This window comes from Carcharhinus amblyrhynchos, chromosome 22 (genome assembly GCF_965287045.1).
Source record: "Carcharhinus amblyrhynchos chromosome 22, sCarAmb.v2.hapA, whole genome shotgun sequence".
Taxonomy (NCBI): domain Eukaryota; kingdom Metazoa; phylum Chordata; class Chondrichthyes; order Carcharhiniformes; family Carcharhinidae; genus Carcharhinus; species Carcharhinus amblyrhynchos.
The window spans coordinates 18,581,483-18,598,285 of NC_137345.1; the positions used below are offsets into that span (position 1 = coordinate 18,581,483).

Below are 16,803 nucleotides of genomic sequence, written 5' to 3' on the forward strand. Positions count from 1 at the left end.
GCATTAAATTATCAAGAAATTGTGGCTTTCAGACTGAGGATGGTTTCATTGAAGTGCCTACAACACTAAAGTACTTCAATAAGGTTGACACAGACAAATGATTTCCTCCGGTGGTGGAGCCCAAAACAAGGGAGTTGTTACGGTCCTGGCTGATGTTACTACTGGACAGTCAGGTCCCAGAATGGAACCCTAGCTCAAGAAACTTTAACTTTCATTTGTTCTTTTGTTTAGAGACTTGGATGAACAGAGTCACAGGACTGTCAGTTAACTTTTAACAAAAGAGTAAATCATTTATTAAACATGAAAAGATTGACTATAATACAATACCCCCTCACCCCAACAAATCTTCAGAGATGTACACAGATTTCTAAGGATAACACAAGTTACAAAATGTATCTTGTACTGTAAAATTTTCAGTAAGTACATTGTCCATGTAAACCAGCAGCCAACTGTGGTCAGACTCTGAAATTAAGCAGCAGATGGCACCCACTTTAACTCCTGTAAATTTCTCTCCAGATGTGTATCGTACTATGAGCCAGCTGGTCTCACCGGAAATTGACCTCCACGCAAGTGTTTACAAATTCCGCTTTTGACAAAATATGTCTTGGAATTTTCTCCCAAATGATGCTTTCTCTTGGATGCCTTTACCAAGAATCCACTTCCGGGATTTCAATCTTTCCTTTCAGTATTCCACTATCTTGGATGACCACAAGCATTCAAACTTGTACACAATCTCTCAGGTACCCAGCGATGACAATAGGATGCTACTGCTCCACAGGATGTATTAAGGTGACACCACCCTGAGGATTACTTCGGAAGCCTGGGTTATAGCTTGCCAATTTTACCAGCTCTGCATCTTTCCACTCTGTCTTCAAATGGGAGTCTCTCTCTGCCCTTTTCTTTAACTTCAGTGAACAGTACCTTGTCCACGTTTCAGTTCTTTGTCTCTTTTACTTTATTCTTCCTGGGACTTCTCTTTCATTCAGTGGTTTCTCAGACAATCTCTTCTTTAGCTTCTGGGTCTTGCTTTCTCCTCTTACTGCTGTGCTTGCAGTTTCTGTGAGAGCTGCTTACTTCTCCGGGACCTGGTTCCAGCTAAAGTACAAGTGCTTCTGCATTTCATTGTGGGCTCCTGGTTGCTAAACAAGTCCTTCTTTAAACTCTGTTTTCATGCCATAAACCCTTTAGTTACAATGCAAGCATCAAAACCCATAGACATGCAGGCACCCACGTTTCACTTGAGTTTTAACCCTTCCTCAGCACACAACTGGGTGGCCCGGTGATACAGTGGTTAGCACTGCTGCCTCACAGCGCCAGGTACCCAGGTTCGATTCCTGGCTTGGGTCACGTGTGGAGCTTGCACATTTCTCCCCGTGTCTGTGTGGGTTTCTTCCAGGTACTGCCGTTTCCTCCCACAGTCCAAAGGCTTGCTGGTTAGATACATTGGCCACGCTAATTTCTCCTTCAGAGTACCTGGACAGATGCTGGAGTGTTTTCACAGTAACCTTATTGCACTGTTAATGTAAGCCTACTTGTGACTAATAAATAAATAAACTTAGCTACACAAGTAAGCTAGACAAATTAAGCTTAAACTTTACTTCTAATACCCACATGTACAAATATATGTTATTTAAAGCGCTCTCTGTTTCCTGACAGAGCATTATTTTAAAACAAGAGGAATGAGATGTGGAAGCATGTCTTTATACAAAGAGTAATAGAAATTTAGATCCCTCTTTTCCCAAAGCCTGTGAGTAATGGGTCAACTGAAACTTTCAGAGTTGGGATTGCTGGATATGGTGCCACAATGGTTAGCACTGCTGCATCACAGCACCCAGGGACCCGGATTCGATTCCCAGCTTGGGTCACTGTCTATGTGGAGTTTGCATGTTCTCCCCATGTCTGCATGGGTTTCCTCTGGGTGCTCCGGTTTCCTCCCACATTCTGAAAGATGTGGTGGTTAGGTGCATTGACCCGAAGTGTGGTGACAAGGGGAATTTCACAGTAACTTCATTGCAGTGTTAATGTAAGCCTTACTTGTCACTAATAAACTTTAACTTTAAATAATCCAATCATCAGATAATTTGCATTAAGCAAGCTTACACTAAGTGTTTTATTAGGAAGAACTGTGGTGATGAAACAAAATCATTATCAGCCATGGGCTCAGCTGATAGCTCAGTCATCTGACTCTGAAAGCTGTTGGTTTAAGTCCCACCCCAGGACTTGAGCATGAAAACCTTGGCCAGGATTTTACTGCTCCCCTCCCCCACAACAGTGAGTTTTCCTGCTGTCGATATGGTGAGTCATTGGCCAAAGGCAGTGTCTCCAGTTCTGATGCGTTGTACACCACTTTGCTGGGGCAAACCGGTTCCTGCCCTCCACCTCCATGCCAAGCTGGTCTTCATAGACAGCACCATGCTGCTGGACCCATGGACCCTCCTGTGTGTCACCAACTTGTATCAATGCGGTGTACAGGGGTCTCCTTCTCAATGGTGCCATACATCAGTGTCTGACTGGATAGCACTGGGCCCATGGACCCTCCTGTGTCACCGAGCCGGATCAGTACTGCACCTGGGGTTTGGGAAGTATAGATGTCTCCTTCCCTCTGGTGCCACACAGCAGTGTCTATCTGGACGGTACTGTGCTGTGGGACACATGCAGCCACTGCAACAACGGCCCATAGTTTGACTGAAGGTGAAATGCGAGATGAAGTGGGAATGGATGATGCAAAAGAAGTGGGCGCTGTGGCCTGACAAAGAGGACAATGTGGAAGGAGGGTTGTGCATGGAGAATGTGGGGGAGGGCACAGAAGAGAGGAAAAGTGGACCCCAATATGGCTGCATGAAAAACTCAAACAAGGGTGTCAAAGGCATCATTTACTGGAAGGGGATGCAGAAAGACTACTGGTGTGGTGGGGAGAGATCCAGGTGCAGCAAGGGCGTCTCGCAGGAGATGGACCCGGCGTTCGAGTGGTTGAATTGAGGATCAGACTTCTTCTTGAGGCTGTTGGCCTTTATCCTCTGGGGTGCTGATGCTCTGCATGGTCTGGTAAAAACAGGGGAGCTGAAGACAGTGATGTGACTATGTTAGACTGTTATTTAACACGGCGCTAGGATCTTGGAATCCACCAGCTGATTCCAGGCAGACGAATCAACTACTGGCCCAGCTGGTGACTTGAAGGGAAAGTTACTTATGCATAATTAGTGGGATCCAAACAGGGCATATAAAGACACAAACTCACATTGTCTATCTTTAAGACTTGATTATCTGTAAAGACTCGCATTATTTTGTAAATTGAGTTTGTGTCTTTATATGCCCTGTCTGTGAATAGAACTCCCACTCACCCGATGAAGAGGCAGCACTCCAAAAGCTTGTGGCTTGTGCTACCAAATAAACCTGATGTTGTGAGACTTCTTATTATAGATAGTCGTAAGAATTTTAAGTAAAATTTGTTGGTTTGCTTTCTCAGCTGTTTTATGAGCAGTTTTATAGTTTGTCGCTATGTGAATATCAAACAAGTAAGAAGTCTCACAATACCAGGTTGAAGACTGACTCACCTAATGAAGGAGCAGTGCTCCGAAAGCTTGTAATTCCAAATAAACCTGTTGGACTTTAACCTGGTGTTGTGAGACTTCTTACTACTTTGATATTCACAGAGCATCAAACTATAAGACAGCTGAAAAAGCAAACCAATAATTTTACTTAAAATTCTTACACCTGTTACGACTATGCATGATTCATTAGTGATGATGTCAATCACCATGAGACAATGTGGTTATTTTCTTATTTTGAACCGGAAGTCACGTGCCTATGCAGCTGCTCACGTTTAATCTTAGACAATTTCTTTATTTCCTCTCCATGCTCAGTGAGTGAGCCTATAACTAAATTAACATATGCTTTTTATAATGTGCAAGCCCAATCTGTAAATTTACTTGGTTCAGCATTTCCCAATTTGTTTATAATTTTATTGTGTCAAACTGTGACACTGCAGTTGTTGTGTAACTTCCAGAATATGAAAAGGTTTTGAATATACAGTAAATGAATATGGACAGTGTACCGTGAATTATCCTGCTTTACCAAGATTCAATATGGTTTTAAAGAAGGAGTTTACAATTTTGGTACATGTTCTATAGTCAGGTGAGCTTCCATGGTGTGCGAGTGTGTATATGCTTGGTAACCCCCTTCCCAGTGACCCCTGCCCCCCCAAAACTCCTCCCCAGGCCCCCCTCTCCCCCCAACATTGCTCTTTTCTTTGGCTTCCTGTCAATCAGTGATAATTCCCTTCCTTCTCAATCCAGCTCTTCAAATTTCGCACTTCACACCCCAAGAGAGAGAGAGAGAGAGAGAGAGAGAGTGTGTGTGTGTGTGTGTGTGTGTGTGTGTGTGTGTGTGTGTGTGTGTGTGTGTGTGTGTGTGGTGGCACAGCGGTCAGCACTGCTGCCTCACAGAGACAGGGACCCAGGTTCGATTCCTGGCTTGGGTCACTGTCTGCGTGGAGTTTGCACAACTCTCTGTGTTTGCGTGGGTTTCCTCCAACAGTCTGAAAGACGTACTGGTTAGGTGCATTGACCCGAAGAGGTGCTGAAGTGCGGCGACGAGGGAAATTTCATAGAAACCGCATTGCAGTGCTAATATAAGCCTTACTTATGACTAATATGTAAAGTTTCACTTCAACAAGTGATCATCCATGATTGGTTTTAAATGTTGTGTCTGGTAATTGTTGATAAGTGTTACATGAACAAATCGACAGCTGTCTGCAACACTAAATGGACAGCGCCGTGGAAGTACAAGCAAGGTGTCTGGGAATTCATTTTAAAAGGGTGATATTCTCTTAAAAATGCGCAGCGCCCAGCTGGGAGATCAGGGCTGGAATTCTCCGGCTCTTCAACGCCTCGCCATGGCTGCAAGCCAGGATGGAGAAGTTGGCACTCAGCCAAATCTCCCTTCCCTGCAACGGGACCAGAGAATCCCGCTGGCATGAACGGCCTGAGAATTCCGGCCCAGAACTCTGCGTCATGTACTTGTTAAAATCAGTGTGTGATGCCATGCCACAAGAGTTGATTGAGATTGTAATTCCTGGTGTTTACTTTAGCATTGCCTTCATTTTCTCATTAGCTATCACATGTGCTGATCTTCCACATATTAGTAAAGGCATAACTCCACCACCACCCAATGATGATCACTGGAAATATGGGATGGTAGCAGAATTTTCATGTCAAAATGGCTATTCATTGATTGGTGCAGAAACACTTGTCTGCACAGAGAGTGGAGAGTGGGACAAAGACCCACCGACATGCAAAGGTATTTTTCTCTAAGATTAGAATTGGCTCCATCATGTTCTTTTGGTAGAAGTTGCTTAATAGGATGAGAGGAGACCTGGGAAGGATGCCCCTTTGGGTCTCTCACCCTTACTTGGAGGTCCGGCTGTGAGATCTGAGGGACTGCAGTGAGGTGAGCTCTCCCGAGGATGGGAGGTAGAGGCCGGCCTCTCAACTCGGCAGGAATGGATGGAAGATCCTAGGAAGTCAACAGCAGGAACGTGCTCCCTCCAACCTGGAGACATTGAACCAAAGATTGAAGCCTCGGGTGGGCAGACAAAGTGAGTGGCATAACACTTTCCGGTGCTAAGTCCCACACTCTGGCTTCCCCCGTATGCTCCTGCGGAATATTCCTCAATAAGACACACCTTGCAGCTGTGCTCACGTTTCTCTTTCCGAGCGTCCCCTCACATCCACAAATGGACAGCCAACAATCACAGTAATTCTCATCCTATTACCCGCTTGCACCCATGTTACAAAGCCAGCTGCCACAAATGCCCCACCTGCCCACACAGGCTATTTCTAACATGCGTAACTCTTTGCTTCCTCTCCTTGCAAGAGAAGAGGGCACATGATTATTGGCGAAGGTGGGGGGAGGGGAAGGTTGTGGGTCGGGGTAGTGTTGGGGGGCAGGGATGTGGTGGGGGGGCTGGCCTTCCGGTGACAGCAACTGGCAATGCTCACCTGGTTCAGTAAGAAGGACCTGTTGTTTCAGGAGGTTGTTGATGGCATTGGTAACCCGCTGCGAGAGCTTAAACTTGCTGAGGGATTCATGCTGACAAGTAACATAGTTGACCCTTTGGCCTGTGTAAAGGTTTCTGCCTCCTCGGAGCTGGATGTCCGCGCTCGCCTGCTTTGCCCAGTGGCTGGGAAGAAGGTAGCTGGTGCTGTTGGTGCTGCTGTTTCTCCTACTCCTGGGCATGTAACGGTGTCTCTGCTTCTCATGTTCTAATCAGAGGTGTGGGGCAGAGCTGCATAATTTGCTTCCATGCGGTGCTGAAGGCTGAAATTGCGGGGATGTGTAGTTCAAGATGAAATGCAAGATGGATGAACTGACATCAGTCAGCATTCACCTGTCGTGCAGTGACAATGCCGCAACTCTTCAGTTACACTGATCAAAGCCTTCCCAGCCTGTCATTTTCACTGACCCATTCTCCATCTGGTTAACCCTGGAGAACTATTGACAGCTCAGGGTATTTTGGACACTTTAATTATTTATGGTGCAGTGGTTAGCCCCGCTGCCTCACAGTGCCAAGGACCCGGGCTCAATTTCAGCCTCGGCTGACTGTGTGACGTTTTGTACCTTTTGCCTGGCTGCTCCGTCTTCCTCCCACAATCCATGGTGGATTAGCCATGGTAAATTGCCCCTTTGTGCGGGAGTTAGAGGGATTAGCCAGGGCAAGTATGTGGGGTTACGGGGATAGGGCGAGCAAACTGGATAAGTTGCTCTGTCAATGGGCTGAATGGCTTCTTCTGCATTATAGGGATACTATGGTTCTCTGACACCCAATGGCTCCAAGGGCATTCCCTGCTTGCCTGCAATCGTGCTTAAGTGAAACTGGGTTCAATAATGTCAGAAATCCAATCTAAGTTTGCTCTTCAGGGGTTCTGTGGAGGCAGTAATGTATCCTCCCCAGAAACTCTGGGGATGGTGAAACATTATATATGACAGCTCCATGGTATGCACTGTACGGCTAAGAAAGACAGAATGCTTGGACAGCTCTGGTCTTGGTCTCTTAAGATTGCCTGATCCGTTCTAGTTTAATTCAAATTTGAGCCAGAACTTTTCAAAGGCAGAAAATGACTTGGTTTCCCCTGGCTTTTAACAATCTACATTTGTCAGCTCTTTGTGTTTAAATCAAAAAGATCCCAAAGTAATGTAACATAATAAAAACAGAAAATATTGGGAACGCTCAGTAAGTCTGGCAGCATGTGTGGAAAGAGAAACAACGTTGACATCTTAGGCCCGTTCTGAAGCGTTGGGATAATGTTTCCCAATCCCATGCCAGTGGGGTTCGAGGTATGTCAGGGCAGTGGGGGGAAGCAGTGAAACAGGAAAATAAGAAGAAGTAAAATGGGAGCAGCACCTCAATGCCTTTCCACTTCCAAATCAATTTCAGACAGACAACTCAGTCTCAGGAGCGGGAGCTTGCTGGCTGGTGTATAATAGAGGCCGTTAATTGGGTCATAAACAGCAATTTTACAAGACAGTTTGAAGGTTATGAATGGCACACAGGAACTGCAGAGTTTCAGCAGCTTGTCAGCTGAGTTGAGATAAGAGCACACGCGGAGCTGGCTGTAACTGGTAAGCATTCAGTTGTGCAGCGTTTCAAAGCGGTACGGCTGAAGGATGCTATTCAAAGGGCATGTTCGTTAAAGGGATTGTGTGAAGAACCGCTGCAGAGCCCAACAACTGGGAGATTTTCTCTCAGGAACTGAGGGTCGCACTGCTGCCCCACAGTGCCAGAGATCCAGGTTCAATTCCGGCCTTTGTTACTGTCTGTGTGGAGTTTGTATCTTCTCCCTATGTCTGCGTAGGTTTCCTCCACAGTCCAAAGATGTGCGGGTTAGGTGGATTGGCTATACTAAATTGACCCTAGTGTCAGGGGGATTGGTAGGGTAAATGTGTGGGGTTACAGGAATAGGGTCTGGGTGGAATTGTGGTCAGTACAGACCCGATGGGCTGAATGGCCTCCTTCTATACTGTAGGGATTCTCTGATTTGATGAATCTGCAGCAGCAGCACCTCCAGCCAAACCACTTTTGTGAAGCTGGCTGTCTTCCTCCCCCAATCCAACATGTCTGTCCTCCTCTCCCCACTGAGCTATGGAGTTGAACACTCTATGCACTGCAGCCAAGTCTCCAAATGCTGCCTTCTGCTGATGTTCTTCAGCTGCCTCTGTGTGCAGCCAGTATGAAGGTTTCAGATTGCCCTCTGCAAATGGCATCCTCAACCTTGCTGCCAGATCTAACTTCCACCTGCCATCCATTATTAGTTGTCCCTCTGGGGGCATACCATTAATTGGACACATTGCACAGCAAGCCTACCCAATCTCAGCGTACAGGCACTTGACCTGGCATTGAACCCACTGTCAGGAACATGAGACAGTTGACAAAAGCCAGCCTATTAACTCTGTTTCTCTCTACACAGATACTGTGAGATCTACTGAGTGTTTGCAGCATTTTCATTGCTGGTTTTCAGCATACACGATATGTTGCTCTTGCTGAAGTAATGCATTGGCACATTTGGAAAACATTACAATTAAATGATTTGAGGACATGTTGAAGGACAAAAATAGGCCCAGGATTAACAAACACAAAGTTAATTTGCTGCTAAACTCCGTTTGGTATGATTGTGACTGAGAGCAGCGCTCTTGCTAAAGCCATAACCACAGCCTTGTGGTGTTTAATGCATTGTCCTCTTGTCAGTTGTCAGGTGCACACGGCCTGACCCACTTCCAAATGGCCGGATAGTAGCAGGATTTGGACCTACGTACAGCTATCAGGAGACAATCACCTACAGTTGTGATAACGGCTTTGAAATGGATGGACTCAGTGTTATTACATGCAGTGAAAGTAGCACGTTTGTGCCCCAGCCTCCTACCTGTAGACCACGTGAGTAACCTGCTCTTAAACCCTAATGGAACCAAAGGATGTGAGTTGACCCTTCTTGAGTCTGTAAAATGGATATGAATATTTTGATGTTGGTTTGGAAGTTTCCTAATTGACCTTTAAAATGATGCTATTACCATTCTGCACTTCTTCCTACACGCTTTCTCCCACTGTTATGCCTTCCTGTAATCCTCCACAGAGGCGGTGGGTTTGGGAGTGGGGGGGTGTGTAAAATCCAGTGGATAACCTTCTTGCCACCTAGCCACTCAACCCCACCTATCCAAAATCTTATGGGGGAGATGGCAGGCAGCTTCCCACCTGTCTTTGGGCCTATTGAAGCCCTTAAGTGGTCAATTAATGGCCACTTAATCACACCCTAGCCAGTATTTTACCCTTGGGTGAAAGCTTGGTGAGAGGGAAAAGTTCTACTCCAGAAAAGTTTGGCAGCTTTAGTTCCCTGGGCTAGATTCAGGTAAGGTGGAGGACCTCTCTTGTGTCCTTCAGACATCCTTCCCCCACTGCACACTTCAGGTCATCTTCACTTTAACTGTCCCACTGACCTCTTGCACCTGTCCCCAGCCCAGATCCTTACCCCACTCAATGTGATCCCTGATCTTGGACTTTGCTGGATTCCTTGGCAAGCTGGGACTGCCTGTCACTCAGGAGGAACTATCACACCCGGCTAATACAAATTGCTAGCCATCTATTGACCAGTAACTCTAAGATGAAATTTCCTCCCGAGAATGTATTATAGAATCCCTACAGTACAAAAGGAGGCCATCCGGCTCATTGAGTCTGTATCGACCACAGTCCCATCCAGGCCCTATCCCCATAACGCCACGCATTTACCTGTCTAGTCCCCCTGACCCTGAGGGGCAATTTAACGTGGCCAATCCACCTACTCACACATCTTTGAACTGTGGGGGGGGGGGGAACTGGAGCACCTGGAGAAAACCCACACAGACACAGGGGGAACGTGCAAACTCCACATAGACAGTGGCCCAAGCCGGGAATTGGACCCGCGTCCCTGGCGCTATGAGGCAGCAGTGTGCCACCATGTACATCAGATGGTCCTGAGCAATTAACATTGCTCCCAACATTGAATTGCTGAGAGACGGTTGGTGGGTTCATAGGCAGGCAAGCACCCTGCCGACCTTTTGTATCTCTCAAGGTATTCCCCCAGCCCATCCCTGTTCAGTTTTGTATGTCTCTGAGTGATGTTTTTCTAACCAATTATTTGGTGTTGCTTCCTCCTGCTGCTTATCAGACGTTCTGAATTGGATAAGTAGATTCTCCCTTCAATCAAATATCGGTGAGACTGAAAACATTGTCCCTGTGCCTGCCACAAACTCTGTTCCCTTGCCAAAAATTCCATTGCCTCCCCTAGTTATTTTCTGAGGCTGGAACAGACTCTTTGCAGCCCCTGCATCCCATTTGACCCTGAGCTGGTCTTCCAAACCCAAAGTCATCTCATCACCAATAGCGCCAGGATATTGTCCATCTGTATGCTTGCCTTAAATCTTCTGCTGCTGAAATTCTCCTGTGTGCTTTCGTTACCTCCAGACTTGGCTATTGCAGCGCTCTCCTCCCATTTATCAACCTTCATTAACTTCAGCATATCCAAAGTCCTGCTGTTTGTATCATAACTTGCAGCAATCCCTGTTCATGGATTACCCTTAGTGATCACTGAGCCACACTGGCTCCCAGTCTAACAAGGCCTCCAATTTAAATATTTCATCCCTCATTTCTCCCTGCTGTTGTACTCTCATACAGGCCCAAATACCTTCTGAGAACTCCGTATTCCTCCATTTCCAATTCCTTTTGCATCCCTAATATTCTTCACCGTATCAATACCAGCCATGCCTTCAGATACATAGGACATAGAACATAGAACACTACAGCACAAACAGGCCCTTCGGCCCACGAGTTGTGCCGATCACATCAACACCTACCAACCTACAGACCTATCTATAACCCTCAATCTCATTAAACCCCATATACTCATCCAGAAGTCTTTTAAAAGACCCCAGCGAGTTCGCCTCCACCACCACTGACGGCAGCCGATTCCATTCATTCACCACCCTCTGAGTGAAAAACTTACCCCTAACATCACTTCTGAACCTCCCTCCCCGCACCTTAAATCTGTGTCCTCTCGTAGCAACCATTTCAACCTGGGGAAATAGCCTCTGAGAGTCCACCCTATCTATTCCTCTCAACATTTTGTAAACTTCTATCAGGTCGCCTCTCAACCTTCGTCTCTCCAGGGAAAAGAGTCCCAGCTCCCTCAACCTAACTTCATAAGGCATGCCTCCCAGTCCAGGCAACATCCTTGTAAATCTCCTCTGCACCCTCTCAATAGCTTCTACATCTTTCCTATAGTGAGGCGACCAGAACTGCGCACAATACCTGGGTCTTAATCTCTGGAATTCTGTCCATAAGCTTATCTGCCTCTCTACCTCCATTCCATCCTTTAAGAAGCTTCTTAAAAGCTGCCTCTTTGATTTGATTTGGTTCATTATTGTCACATGTATTGGTATATAGTGAAAAGTATTGTTTCTTGCACGCTGTACAGACAAAGCACGCGGTTCATAGAAAAGGCAAGGAGAGAGTGCAGAATGTAGTGCTGCAGTCATAGCTAGGGTGTGGAGAAAGATCAACTTAGTGCAAGGTAGGCCCTTTCAAAAGTCCGACGGCAGCAGAGAAGAAGCTATTCTTGAATCAGTTGGTACGTGACCTCAGACCTTTTGTATCTTTTTCCCGATGGAAGAGGTGGAAAAGAGTACGCTCGGGGGGTCCTTAACTACACAGGCTGATTTTCCAAGTCAGTGGCGTGTAGACAGAGTCAATGGATGGGTCAGATGGATAGTTTCTTGCAGCCTTGGGCAGAACATGCACCAAACCAAGCTGTGATACAATCAGAAGGAATACTTTCTATTGACCAATTATTATGACCAAGCTTTTGGCTATAACAATAATACAATAATATTTCTATATTGGATTCTTTATGCGCAGGAAGTCAGAACTCTGGCCATCTTAACTGACAGATGTGATAGGGAACTGTAGCTTGTGTCACTGCAATCTGCATCTTTCTGATGTATCCTCTCAAGAAGTGCTGCTTCCTAAATTGACCACACTCCCATTCCCAAATTTCCACCCCCCCCCCCCCCACCCCTTTCCAGCTTTTCTGCCCAAACTTCTGTTCCCGTTGTCATTACAAAGTGCCCAGTTTTGCTCCCACCTATCAGTGGAGCGAGCACACACCTTGTGCTAACAAAAAAAGGGAGAAGTACTGCAAAGTACAATTTCAGCAGGAAACATTCTCGCAGATTTTCTTTCAACTCAGCATTCAGTAGCAATAATCTGACTACTAACAGGTGAGCACCTGTCTGGAGACATCCCTTTCTGATATATATACTGCCCAGTGGGTTGGAGCACGGCTGGTGGTTTAAAGGGTACAGCTCTGAGAGTTCATCACAACAAAGTTAACAGAAATGGCACCAGTTCCATATTGATGTGAAAAGTCTTCAATGTTGATACCTTGAGTGAGTCTCCACCCTATTTCTGCAGGAGCTGTGGCTGTCAGTGTCTAGGCCCTGTTCAGATTGGCAATGGTCACACTGCCAAGGGGAGCTGGATAGTTAATTGCGCAATCCATTTTCATTCCAGTACCTGCGCTTTCTCCCCCGAAAACAGAAATGAAACTCGGCCCCCAATGTACAAACCTGATGTTAATAATGTTCTTTGTCCTTTCATCATGTTACATGTCAGTTGTTGTTAGTTCACCTTTTTTTTAATCCAATATTTCAGACAGCTTGGTTTCCTCTATTCATCTCTTTTTCTCCAACTCCCTCTCTTTTCTAGCTTCTTTAGAAATTATATCAGCTGATCAAGGGTTGCATTTTACCAGCCCTTTGGGGACTGGCCAGAAGCAAAAATATATCAGGAGAAGGCAATGGTGGGAGAGTCTTTCGTCTTGCTCCTATCACGGTGATGGAAAAGATGGAAAGCCTTCCTGCTCAAGGTCCCAATTGAGTCACTTAAGTGACCAATTAAGGGAACTCTTTCTGCCTCTGCTGATACTTAACCAGTGGTTGGCAGGCTTGTTGCGTGAGGAGAGGAAGGTGTGCTCAACTGCATGTGGAGGCCGCCAGTTATACCCTGGCAGCCCTCAGTTGAGGGTTTGGGGTCGCTGCTCTCTTTAGACACTCTTTGGCCCACGGTGGGCCCCCAGCACCCTCAGTAGGGACCACCACTTCCACTGGCACTGCCGAGGCAGCAGAGTTGCCAACCCTTTGGCCAGCGGCTCTTGTAGTTGGGTAGCTGTCTTTAATAATGATGGCTGCCCTGGGTCCCACTGCCAACTGAAACAGATTTTCCCCCAGGTGTGGCACCGGGACCTTTGCTGCCAGCACTAAATTGAGGCCTGGGTCTTTGCTCTGGGATTTTTTGTTTTGTTTACTTTATTCCAATCCAATCAAGTCAAATTAAAGCCAATTCAGAGTCCCAACAAGTTGGGACATTCCCGATCCATGCTGACAAGACAGGGCTCTCACCCCCTGTCTTGGGCTTGATCTACATGATCCAAGCTGATTGGAGTAGGTGTAGCTCCTCCTCCAAGGCTTGATCTAATTTGCATCTTAGCCAAAAGGCCGAGATGCCGCTTTAAAAAATTGCTTCAAATGAAGCTGAAATGTAACCTAATGACTTCAACCAAGTGCAGCATGTCGATACTACACTTGATCTTATCTGGGATTTTGTGTTAGGGGAGCAAAGGATTTGGAGTGAGGAATGCCTGGCTTCTGCTCTGTGCTGCTGTCTTTTGGTTCACCTGCATCTTCTCACTGAGCTGATGGAGTTTTTCAACCCTGATTTGATAGTCTTATGAGGACATTAACCGAATTTCATTTTTTTCCCCAGCCATCAGATGTCCGAATGCTCCACGTCTACGTTATGGGAAAACCCCATTACCACCCAAAGGAGACTACTGGAGATATGGAAATGTAGCAAAATATTCATGCTTTTCTGGCTACACGTTGATTGGTGCAGACGAACTTGTTTGTACAAAGACTGGGAAGTGGGACAAGATGCCACCAATATGTAGAAGTACGTTAATGAATATGTCATGCTGGAGATATGAGTACCATTCTCTTCAACACACTCGTCTAATCTTATGTAAACTTGCACAAATAAGAGGAGCAGTTTTCTGGAAGAAGTAAAGCGTATTCATTTTACTAACAGTAAATTGGTTTGATACTAAAAGTGCTTGAATAGTCCAGCTTCCATTTGACCATAAATATGTTTGTAGAGTGAACAATCTTTAATTCTGTTGCTATGGCTCTCCCAACAGCAGTTTGCAGGTTGTTAAAAATTAACTTCCAATTTTGAATAAGATCCTGGTGCTGAAATAGAAGTATCACGTTCCCACTTAGCTGACTGCAATATTCATAGCATCTTGGAAACCCTACAGTGCAGAAGGAGGTCATTTGGCCCATCAAATCTGCACCGACAACAATCCCACCTGGGCCTTACCCATACTACCCCACATATTTACCCCACTAATCCCTCTGACCTAGACATCCCAGACACTAAGGGGCAATTTAGCAAAGCCAATCAACCTAACTCGCACACCTTTGGAAGAAACCGGAGCATGCGGAGGAAACCCATGCAGACACAGGCAAGTTTTGAAATAAAGTCAAACTCCACAGATTCGGTCAAGTTTTGAAATTAGGTCATCAGTGTTGCAGAACAAGCCCTTCAAAGATACAGCTGTCCAATAAATCCTCCAGCCCTTCTCGCCGGTGGGATCTACCAGTCCTGTCGAAGTTGACCCCCCCCCCCCCCACAGGTTTTCCAATGGCGGCACAGGTGAGGAATGTAAGTAGCCATCGGCTTTGCTGGGACCAGAAGATCCCACTGGCGGCCGCTGGTGAACCGCCTCCGCTATGGGAAACCCCATTGTGGTGATCTGGAAAATTCCACCCTCAGATTGTGCTGAAAGAACAAGAGGAAATGAATGCTTGAGATACACGGGATTGATTAACCATCTGAATAGGCTAACAATTTAATATCATGAGCGAAAGGATACATGCCTTAAAAAATAGCTATCCCAGGAATGTTTCTGCTCTTTGTCATTTCTTAGTTCCACCCATACTGATTCCATACTCTGATTCCTTGGGTTAAAGTCCGTTCTCAATACTGACAGAAAAACAGAAAATGCTACAAAAATCTCAGTAGGTCTGACTGCATCTGTGGGGAGAGAATAAACCAACATTTTGAATCTAGATGATCCTTTGTCAGAACTGAGAGCAAAGATCATCAGTGGAGATTTGTACAATGAGGGTGGTGGGAGGGGGCAGTGGAATGGGACGAAGGGAATGAAAATGAGGATACAGTCGGCAGAGGAGGTGCTAAAAAGTATCCATTAAGTCATCAGAATGCGTGAATGGCAGAACAGAGGTGCAGATTGTTAAAGGACTGGCTGAGGAATGTGGCCATTGCGGGGGCGGTGGGGAGGGTGCGTGCAAAAAGGAGAGCTGGTATGGAAAGTGGAAAAATGCAGGTGAAAAAGAAGGATGATAAAATGAATGAATAGTGTGAAATAAAATGAAATTAAAAAATGGGATGAAGGTGGAGGAGATTGTTTGTTTCTGCTGTGAAGTTATTGAACTCAGTGTTCAGTCTGGAAGGCTGTAAAGTGCCCAATCAGAAGATGAGGTGCTGTTCCTCCAGTTTGCGTTGGGGTTCGCTAGAACATTGAAAAAGGCCAAGGATGGATATGTGGCCAGGGGAGCAGGGTGGAATTGTCAAGGGAAAGGAAGGTCTGGGTCCCCACTTTCAGATGGACCGAAGGTGTTCAGCAAAGCGATCACCCAGTCTGTGTTTGGTCTCACCGATGTAGAGTAGGCCGTATTGGAAGCAGCTAGTGCAGTGGACCAGATTGAAGGGGATGCATGTGGAGCATAAAATCATGTTGACTTGTTGCTGACTTGACCCATTGTTTGAGGGTCTAACCCTCCCTGCATACATTCCCTCTGCACACATCCAAACCTGCTTCTCAGATTTTGTAACTTAGCTCCTAAGTCAAAACCATTTATGTTTCTCTGTGCTGTGAATTGAGCTGTCTGTCTGTGTAGTTTCTGCAATTTCACTCTGAGCTGAGGTGAGAGTATATCTTAGTTGTGAGGAATTGGAAAGGGTTGGGGAAAAGAAATAGCATGCTTCACCAAGAGGAGTGTTTAGGACCTGGGACGGTGAGCAGGAAGAAGTTATAGGGGCAGGTTTTGTAACTTCTGCATGGGAAGGTGCCATGGGCAGGGAATGAGGTGTTGGATGAGTGGAGAAAACGGTCCCTGCGGAATGCTGATGCGGGGGAGGGAGGGGGAAAGAAGTTGGCGGAAATGGCGGAGGATGATCCTTTAAATGCAGAGACTGGTGGGGTGAAAAGTGAGGACAAGGGGGACTCTATCCTGGTTCTGGGAGGGAAGAGAGTAGGTGAGAACAGTGGCCCGATGGATGGGTTGAATGCAGCTGAGAACCCTGTCAACCACAGTGGGTGGAAAACCACAACTGAGGAAGAGGGAAGACATATCGGAAGTGCTATTTTGTAAAGTGGCATCGTCAGAACAGATGTGGCGGAGGTGAAGGAACTGAGAATGGGATCGAGCCCTTATAGGATGTGGGGGGGCGGTGAAGAGCTGTAGTTCTGAAGATGCCTCTTTCCAAGTTTCACATTTAAAAAATATTCTGCACTTCTATTCTTACAACCAAAGTGAATAGCCTCGTGCATCTCTACACTTTACTCCATCTACTATCTTGTTGCCCACTCACTTACTCTCTTTTTGCAGCCTCTGTATCTTCCCCACAGTTTACCTTCTCAC

At 46.1% G+C, this 16,803-nt stretch overlaps 1 protein-coding gene across 1 annotated transcript in view; it reads left to right on the forward strand.

Annotated features, from left to right (window-relative positions):
* Positions 1-16,803, forward strand: part of LOC145356761 (sushi, von Willebrand factor type A, EGF and pentraxin domain-containing protein 1-like) — a 105,784-nt gene that overhangs the window by 21,611 nt on the left and 67,370 nt on the right. Inside the window, exons 7-9 of the mRNA XM_080209628.1 lie at positions 6,031-6,233; positions 8,751-8,929; positions 13,844-14,029. Coding sequence (XP_080065754.1) covers positions 6,031-6,233; positions 8,751-8,929; positions 13,844-14,029 — 568 coding nt within the window. The remainder of the gene's footprint in view (positions 1-6,030; positions 6,234-8,750; positions 8,930-13,843; positions 14,030-16,803) is intronic.